Genomic DNA, 9219 nt, shown 5'->3' on the forward strand with positions numbered 1-9219 from the left:
TGAAAATTACCGCGAGAAAGTTGAACGAACCCCATTTAAAAATGCGATGTTTGATTGGTTTTGATAGTTTGAGAAACATTGCTTAACCAATGAAAAGTCTTTGATTCGATAGCGTCGCAGCGACAGTAGCACCATCTGTGTTTTTGTGATTACCGATATCTATAGCACCGAAGTTAGCTGACAGCACGAAGTAATACTATTACTTCGTGGCTGACAGCTCGGGAGGTAGGTTGGTGACGTTTGTGTGTTTGTGTGTGAGAATAATAATGTGTGCGCTGCCAGACGCGAATTGAACGTTTGAAAATACTGATGTAGATCGATGTGTAACTTACGGTAATAAATTGTTGAAGATAAGTCATTGTTGAAATGGAGCTGTTCCGTACGGATACGCATTTCATATTCGTCAAAGAGCAGCACAGCCTGTGGTGTGACAAGTTGACTGGTGAATTTACTGCTAGATCAGGTAAGTGAAATGATACGCTTCTCATTTTTCTTTGTTCTATTTTCATGTATTGCTGATGACAATTATGCGGTGGGCTAGTTTCAAGTCCATCTCATAATTTCGTTATCAAGTTATTCCGGTATATGCTTTTGTTAGTGGGCGTCGTATGTCATTTTTTTTCAAATCAAAACAGTGACATACTGATAATCGACCATCGTCATTTTTTTTTTTTTTACAATTATTATCTATTATTCTACTTGACGAAAGTCTTTCATATTATTTGGTGACTGTTATTAACGAATCAATTGATCGACCGCAAGATAATTCGGATGGGCGGAAATTAAATTATGAACACTAAGACTGAAAGTAACATGACAAGACCAAAAATATGAGCATTCTCATCTATTCTTATATATTTATTTTCGACACGAATTTGCATACGTTTTGTTACTTCAAAATATCCTGAAGCTTCTGGAACATGTGATGAATCCTTAACAAATGTGATTCGCTTTATTCAGACTGGGAATGGGCGACAGCCGTTGATCCGGAATGTCTTGGTACATTCTACGGAGTAATGGGAAAAATCGAACAGGCTTCTGTTTTGGACTCTCGTATAATGTTGATAAAGGAGGTTGAACCTGTTGGCGAGCTTCACGGCGGGCACGTCGTTTTCAAGATCAAGTCAGTTGCGTTTTTGCCACTAGGAATTGACAGTACAGACATCGGCCTACTGCCTTGCAAGAAGCATCAAAATTTACCGCGAAAAAAAGGCCAGGGAGGACTGTTCGACATACCGCAAAAAGCCAGCTTCGCAAAGACCTGGGGCTCCATCAAGAGCGCAACAAACACGATAAAAAACACAACACAGCAAGCTGCCGCCTTGGCTACGTCACAGGTGAAAGTTTTTTAGTGACACACACTTGATTGCACCTCTTCGATTCCTTAAAATTTAGCAATGTATTGTTTATTTACTGTATGTATATGAATTCAGGTGAAAAGTACCGTGATTAAGAGAAGTAGCAGCAAAGAGAGGGAAAAATTTGAAAAACGTATACTCGATGAGCTCAGCAAAATATTTATGGAAACAGATTCTTTCTTCTTTTGTCGAACTGGCGACATCACCAATACTCTTCAGAGACAGTCTGCACAAAGGGAGCTAGGCAAGGGTAGCTGTGACAGGAGCAAACCGCTCTGGCAAAGGGTTGATGACAGATTTTTTTGGAACAAGCACATGCTTCAGGACATCATCAACTTAAACGTAAGCCAAAATTTTAAGAATAACGATGACGTTAAACTAAATTTTTTTCACCTATAAATCACAGATTCAGATTCCTGAAGATTCTTACGTTGAGAAATTTTCAGAGTGAAAAGGCAGACTGTTGGATATTGCCCATTATCCAAGGCTATGTGCAAATCGAGCAGTGCAAGGTCGAGATCGGTTATGACTGTCAGCAACAGTTCGAGATTTTCAATCTTGCAATTATATCCAGAAGAAGCAGATTCAGAGCTGGAACCAGGTGGGTGCCTTGAAACTTATCTTCGTGCGGAAAAAATTGCTACTTAGAAAATTGTAACCACATAAGTTTTTTTAATTTTATAAAGATATAAACGTCGCGGCGTAGACGATGAGGGAAAGTGTGCTAATTACGTTGAAACGGAACAAATGGTTTGGTATCACGATCATCAAGTATCCTTTGTACAGGTGCGTGGAAGTGTTCCTGTATTCTGGTCGCAACCAGGATACAAGTACAGGCCGCCACCCAGAATAGATAAAGGTACGTTTGAAGGACAGTTTTCAGAGTTCTATTTGAAGCGTTTCCAGAAGAAAAATCCACATGGTATAGCAAATACCGCTTTAAAACTGTTAAAATTTCAGCTGACCATTGATTTTCTGTTTCAAAGGAGAGGCTGAGACACAAGTTGCGTTTGAGAAACATTTCAAAGACGAGCTTTCTCTCTATGGGCCAATTTGTGTAATAAATCTGGTCGAACAAACTGGGAAAGAAAAAATTATATGGGAGGCTTACAGCAATCATCTTTTGATGTTTGATCATCCTGATTTGACCTACGCTACATTTGACTTTCACGAATACTGGTGAGGCAAATTTCTGAGCTAAATTTGAACTTTGGAAAACACAAGAAGGACATCAATTATTAATATTTGATTGCAGTCGAGGGATGCATTTCGAAAACGTATCAATACTCATCGGTTCATTGGCTAATATCATATCGGAAATGGGATACTGCTGGCGAGACAAGCAGGGCACAATTTGCACCCAGACAGGCACGTTTCGCGTTAACTGCATAGACTGCCTGGACAGGACAAACGTTGTTCAAACCGCCTTGGGAAAGGCGGTCATGGAAATGCAATTTACAAAGCTGGGATTAATACCACCGGAAGGAACACTACCCGCCAATATTCGCCAGACCTTTCAGCTACTCTGGGCGAACAACGGTGACATTATAAGTAAACAGTACGCCGGCACCAACGCTCTCAAGGTTTGTTCCAAGTCTTGAAATCGTTCAAAACTTTTCTACAAAAATGCCAAAACCGTGAATTGAAACCTAACTTTTTATCCTGTAGGGTGATTACACCAGGACTGGGGAAAGAAAGTTCACTGGACTGATGAAGGATGGAATGAACTCTGCGAACAGGTAATTCGGTATGGTGAAGCAAACTATTCGATTCACCCAAGTTGATAGCTGAGATCAGTTCTCATTTTGATTAACACGATTATTGCACGCTCAATCTCTGTTTTGTCTCCTTTGTTTCCTTACCTGTCGACGAAATCACCTGTTACCGAAATTTTCCCGTAGATATTTTCAACAACACTTTAAGGATGACCTGCGTCAGGCAGCTATTGACATCCTCCTAGGCTATCCAATCCTCATTGACGAACTCAAGAGAGATTGGTCTGACTACTTAGACATCATTGACAATTGCAGTCGCGAATTAATACCCATACAACCGCCACCCATAGAGTTAATCATCGCCAATTGGCCAGAATTTTTATACGCTAACGCCATGTACCACTTAGGCAGGTGCGTTCATTACACATTTTGAATAATTCTCACGAAAAAGCATTTATCGTATTCCTCTTTCTCTCTCACTCGCTCTCTGTCTCTCTCTTTCTCTCTTTCACACTCAGTCTTTCTCCCTTTGAAAAGTTTTTACCTATTCAGTACCTCGCTATTTACTTATCGATTATGACGATCTTAAGTAAAGTCTTTTGTCCAATGCATGTTTCCAACTAAGCTTAATGTCACAAATTAAACACGAAAAGTCAATTTACTATTACAAAAACATACGCAAGAACATCATATAAATTACCATCAGATTTCACACTTGAATTAAATTTTTCCTTCAACCAACATTTACGTTCCATTTGTTGTGTTACTGTCGTAAAAATATCAGTTGATGATTTGTTTCAATGTGCGAGGATTCACGTTCCTTTCCTGTTGAATAATTTCAACTGTAAAAATGCTGTTTCAGATACTATTTGAATCGATTCAAAGATGTCTACAGGCAGGCGACAATTGACATGATGTTAGGAAATGCAGTTTCCGAAGAAATATTCCAGGAACGAAATGACGAAGAAGATAATGCAGCAACCGCCGATCATGTTAAGTTGCTTATTGAGGACTGCAAAAAACTTCTTATTCCAGATCCAGAATTTATTCTTGGAAGTTGGGGACTCATCGACGCAGACCCGGTGTAAGTTTCACATCGACTTATATTCAAACTTCGACTTCTAGCTGTGCGATTTTTTTTCTATGATAAATATTTGCGAAAATTGATGTACTTGTAGAACTGGCGACCCTACAGAAACTGACATGGATACAATACTTATCCTTACGCGGGACAGCTACTACGTTGCTGACTACGACGATCAGATTGATAAGGTGACGAACTACCAGAGGGTATCATTGGCTGACATTACACAAGTCGAGTTTGGCCAGCCTGAGAACACTGTTTCGCTGTTTAAGAATAAACAACACCACTGTGTACGAATTAGTTACAAGGTGAATGGCGAAGTGGGCTTTTTTCACATGTTTCGATCAACAAATCTGAGGTTCTTCAACAACATGGCTGTAGTGATAAAAACCGAAGAGGAAACTGTAGGTGAGATTTACGTACCTTTTACTGTTTGGTTTTTTTTTCTGACCAATTTATCAGTATTTTGTTATCTTCGAACAAGATTGAACCATCATTCACTAATTTTACAGAATCTCTAAGGGCCATCTGCGAGGCGATATCTGTTGCAATGGAGATCGCCGAGTTACCCAATATTCCTGTTGCTATGAACGTCATGCTGGACAGACGACGAAGCAAATTAGTACACTCAAAGGGCTCTACTGGACTTTTGGACATCTCATCGCTTCCGGAATTAACGAGGAACGTGTCCGAGACGCAATTGTTAGCTCTAAAAAGTGCAGGTAAGAAGCGGTGTTTGTAAAATTACATGCTTGCAGTTTCCTGCCAATACCCTTTATTTCATGGTAAAAATATCGAGACTTAGTAAGGAGATTCTCCTCGATAACTGGAGTACTCAATGGATTGGCGATGCCTGAAAATGATGAAGATCTAATAGAAACACTTGAGGAGACACTGAGATCCTCTCTTTGTGACTATCTTTTGAATCGCTGACAAAGTATTAAAAAATTGATCACAATTTTTTTTCGCAATCTCCGTATCAAATATATATTCTAACATAGTATTATAAGCTGATGTACACTTCATTTCATCATGTGCCTTGTCGTTGAAAAATTCAGGGACAAAAGCTCTGAGCAACATGACTGAGCAATTCAGTAAACTGAATAAACTGAGTCACAGTTTCAACGCGAAGAGGCCGATAGATATAGCGAAAAGCTTGGAACGAAAACTGGACGGATCCTCATCTAAGCCCATTTTCACTGTGGGAAATCGTGACATAGAGGGAAATTCGAACAGCAAATCGATCAATAGTAACAGCAGCAGTGAGGATGACGCGAATGCTGAAGTTTCTCCCGATCAGATTCAGTCGAAGAATCGGGACCAGAGTTTTGTGCGGGATCAGAGACTTCCGGAAGCCTACATGCCGACGGTGGGAATTGTAATGGGAGTGAAGAACGAAGAAAAAAGCGGACACGGAAAAAAACAGGCCAACGAATCGTTGGGTAGAAATGTTCACAGCGCTTCGTATCTGGAGGAAAATCCTGACGTGGAGCCAATCGTAGACAGACTGAACCTTATATCGACGTCAAAGTCCGGAGCGAGTACGCTGAGTCCTTCGCCACAGAAAACTGCCGCCAATACACCCGAGATTACGATTCAGGGTGTCGGCGAAGGTTGCATTGAAGACAAGGAGAAAGTCACACCTCCCAACACTTTGAATCTTTCTAAAAACATCAGTCATTCGTCGGGTGAAGTCGACCACAACGCGATGCGCCAAAATTCCCCGGCTAACACTCTGTTCAATGATGAAACTCACAGTAGAATGCAGGATAAGAAGAGAGCGAACTCCGAGCAGGATTTGACCCTTAATATCACTTCGTCTCAGAGCGAATCGGCTCTCAAATCAATTCGAAGCAATATCGTAAATATCGCAAACGTTACCAGTCCTGTCGCAGTTTCGGCTAAAGATATTCTATCACCGTTCTCGAAGTTCGCTAAAGGCGTGCAAAACTTGGGAGCCAATCTGGACCCCAGAAAATTGAAACAGGGTCAGGCTGGTATGCCCAGAAATTTGTCCGACCATCACCTTGAGCAGCAACAGAGGCTGCGGGAGAGATGGGGGAAATGTAAGTCGAGGTTGATAGCTTTGTAAATTCTGAATTGAGATATGGAGCTGATTCGGCAATGCGGAGAGTTCAGAAATACATCGTGGGTATATTGCAAATATCGCATAGATCCGAGTTTTATCTAGAACAGCCTTACATTTCACGAGTGACGGAAAACCCAGGGAGGTAGAAAAATTCATATTTAACGCTGCTGATGAACTTTAAAGTTTGATTCTCGTTTTGAGAGAAAACTTATCATCGAAAAATTGGTGCAATCGTCGGTAATAAATTTTACGCTGTAATGTAATTTGTAGTATCGTGAAAAAAAAAAAAATGGACAGAACGATGTAAAGAAATGAAGTTAAGTGTTAGAGATGATTATTGACCACTAGTTAGGGTAGTTCGGTTATTACTATTTATTGATACGTAACGTAACGGCCTTATTGACAGTAAGATCATTTGCGCTTTCCAATTAATCGTCCATAACGTTTTAGTGGTTTACTAATGCATATGGATTAGGTGTAAACTGATTAACATAAAAATTGTTCAATTTTCGTGCGAATTGATGTCCGTATCCAAAGTCGTATTTGTAGTTCTTTAAAAAAAAGAAAAACAGGTTACACAAGTGCTCGCATGAAATGAACTTGCGTATGTCATAATAAGGCATTTACTGTCTATTTAGCAATAAAAAAAGCATGACAACGAAGTTTTAATGAAAAAAAAAAGAACCAAAAAAATTTACTATTTCAAGACGACAGTAAGACGCGTCGGTTACTTGTTAGGCTGAAATTTTACTCTCAAACTATTTATTTATCCCTTATCATATGCGATATTTTATTTATTTAATTCCACATTAAACCGCGTTGCTGAATTGGCTTGGTTATCAAATGTAAGGAGGTGAAGTAATCTTTTGATGTATACAATAGTTTTAGAAAATAGCCTGTAGATACACATATTTACAAGCGAAATACAAAGAGTCAATTCTTTCCTACGTGTGAATATTTTAGGGGGAACACAAAAAAAAAAAAAAATGATTTCATATTTATTTTAAACGCACTTGGAGATTTTCTATAATTATATACGATGATATTTACCATGACTGTAGTAATTATACGTGTAACATTCCATTTACATTGGCTGTGGGCATTTTTCACGTCAAATCAACAATTCATTATGCAATTGTCAGCTCAGTCTCTGCAATTCTAAGAACAGACTTCTGACAATATTCGATAATTTGACTCGGAATATGCCTACTTCTAACTTCCATAGGACAGATTCAATCCAAATATAGATTTATAATCGAGTAATATCCATTGCGGAAATCTCAAACAATTAGATATTTACGATGAAAGTGCAAGAGAAATTGAATCAAGTTTACAATACTAGGTAGGAAATATCTTAAAAACTAGTACAGTGGCCAAATGAGATTACATTTAGCAGATATCCAATGATTGCAAAGACACGGAGATATTATTATGGATAATTTTTTTTCTTTTTAACATATACACGTATTTGAATCTACTTATATTATAATTGACGATTGAATTATGAATTAGTTTTGGCAAACGCTTTACATATTTATTAGTAAATATAATTATAAAATATTGTTTGTCGACTAGGAACAAATACATTCTTTGACATAACGTCAATGTCAGGTTATCTTTTTAACTTGATGCATCATTGAGGCTTGCAATTGATATTTTTACTAGATTGCAATTAGAATTGAGAGGGGGAGGAAATTACAGAAACCTTGTAGTCAATTATGTACATAACATATTATTACGCGCTCATATCTTTGCAGACAAAGTATTTGTATAGTCAAATTGCAAATTAACATACGATTGAGTAATTGAATTATGTAGCAAAGTATACATATAGTGATTTAGCAAAAGAGAACAATCACACGAGTCACACTCTGCAGTGAAATCTTTAAAACCCTGTGTCGTTAAGTTTTAATAGAATCTTATAAGAAAAAATCTTGAACCAAATACTAAATCGCTTCATTAAATTTTTAACAGAGCTTTGATAGATGATTCACAGCAATTCCTTTTCATTTCTCTATCCGTTTTTCATATCATTTAATTCGTAATCACACGTCGTGCAATTTGTCAGATCCATATTTATCATATTGAATTATAGATATTTATAATAGTTTGCTTTGATATATATTATTTTAACACGATTATTTTTCGAGAACTTTAAGTCACCGGGCAAGTTTTATATCACTGACGTACAAATAATTTTGCTTATTAAGAAAACAAAACGGAAAGACAAGAAAGAATTGATATTATAATTTTGTCCCAATCACCGTAAATGTAATAATCGATAATCGAAGCTCTGGGTTTGGCATTATTAGGTATAGATTTATTCCATGTAAGCTGGCTGCCTGCATCATAACCAAGTATTATTATTGAGTTTAATTTAACTTAATTTAGATTGTAAAATAATGTAAAATCGTGCACTAATATGTAGCAGATCAGTATTAAAAATCTGTATCAATGTCGGTGTATTACAAGATTACAAATTCTATTATGCATATAGTGGAAAACGAAAAATGAAATTAAAACCGGTTCCTGAAAACCTACCAAAAAATTTTCTCTTCCATTCTTAACGATAATGGAAGATTGATTCTCTGTTTTTCTCAATTTCTTAAACCCACGAAGGGGAAAATTTTTGGTAATGTACGTCTCGAAATCGATTTTATTCACGTAAACTTTGTGCAAATATACGGCTACAAAATACAGAAACACACAGTATCTATGGATGTTGGACTGTTTTACCTTGCCTTTTTTTCGTATCTTACGTCGCTGAATTTTGTGTAGTCAAAAACGTTTTGAATTTTTACCGTGCCGCCGATATTACGGTAGATTTTACGACTGACATGCTGTTGCGATAAGTGGCTTATGAGAGGGAATTTTATGAAATATCCCTTCTATAAGAATGTAAAAAAAAAAAAAAATATATGGGATAGTAGCTCGTAAAACGTCTGTCAAACTAACAGTTTTTGCCTCTAATCG

The 9219-nt window shown here is 37.6% G+C and overlaps 1 protein-coding gene across 2 annotated transcripts; it reads left to right on the top strand.

Annotated features, from left to right (window-relative positions):
* Positions 1–191: 191 nt before the first annotated feature.
* On the top strand, positions 192–8966 carry sp3 (phosphatidylinositide phosphatase spermathreecae). Of its 2 annotated transcripts, XM_046620257.2 has the most exons (13): positions 192–463; positions 961–1337; positions 1434–1700; positions 1805–1959; positions 2045–2217; positions 2345–2537; positions 2614–2941; positions 3027–3097; positions 3260–3484; positions 3936–4157; positions 4252–4565; positions 4670–4879; positions 5216–8966. In XM_046620257.2, exons 1-13 carry the CDS (start codon positions 367–369, stop codon positions 6247–6249), a joined length of 3666 nt encoding a protein of 1221 aa, XP_046476213.1. In that variant the 5' UTR covers positions 192–366; the 3' UTR covers positions 6250–8966. The 2 variants fall into 2 exon arrangements, with proteins under 2 accessions (XP_046476213.1, XP_046476214.1); XM_046620258.2 differs by lacking the exon at positions 3260–3484.
* Positions 8967–9219: the final 253 nt, after the last annotated feature.

The sequence above is a fragment of the Neodiprion pinetum genome, chromosome 4 (genome assembly GCF_021155775.2).
Source record: "Neodiprion pinetum isolate iyNeoPine1 chromosome 4, iyNeoPine1.2, whole genome shotgun sequence".
Taxonomy (NCBI): domain Eukaryota; kingdom Metazoa; phylum Arthropoda; class Insecta; order Hymenoptera; family Diprionidae; genus Neodiprion; species Neodiprion pinetum.

Excerpts from the sequence above, each read along its gene's own strand:
- sp3 (XM_046620257.2), top strand. The coding sequence starts at position 367 with ATGGAGCTGTTCCGTACGGATACGCATTTCATATTCGTCAAAGAGCAG. Across the intron at positions 2,218-2,344 it reads GCCACCCAGAATAGATAAAG|GAGAGGCTGAGACACAAGTT; the intron begins GTACGTTTGAAG and ends TCTGTTTCAAAG. Across the intron at positions 4,158-4,251 it reads CTCATCGACGCAGACCCGGT|AACTGGCGACCCTACAGAAA; the intron begins GTAAGTTTCACA and ends ATGTACTTGTAG.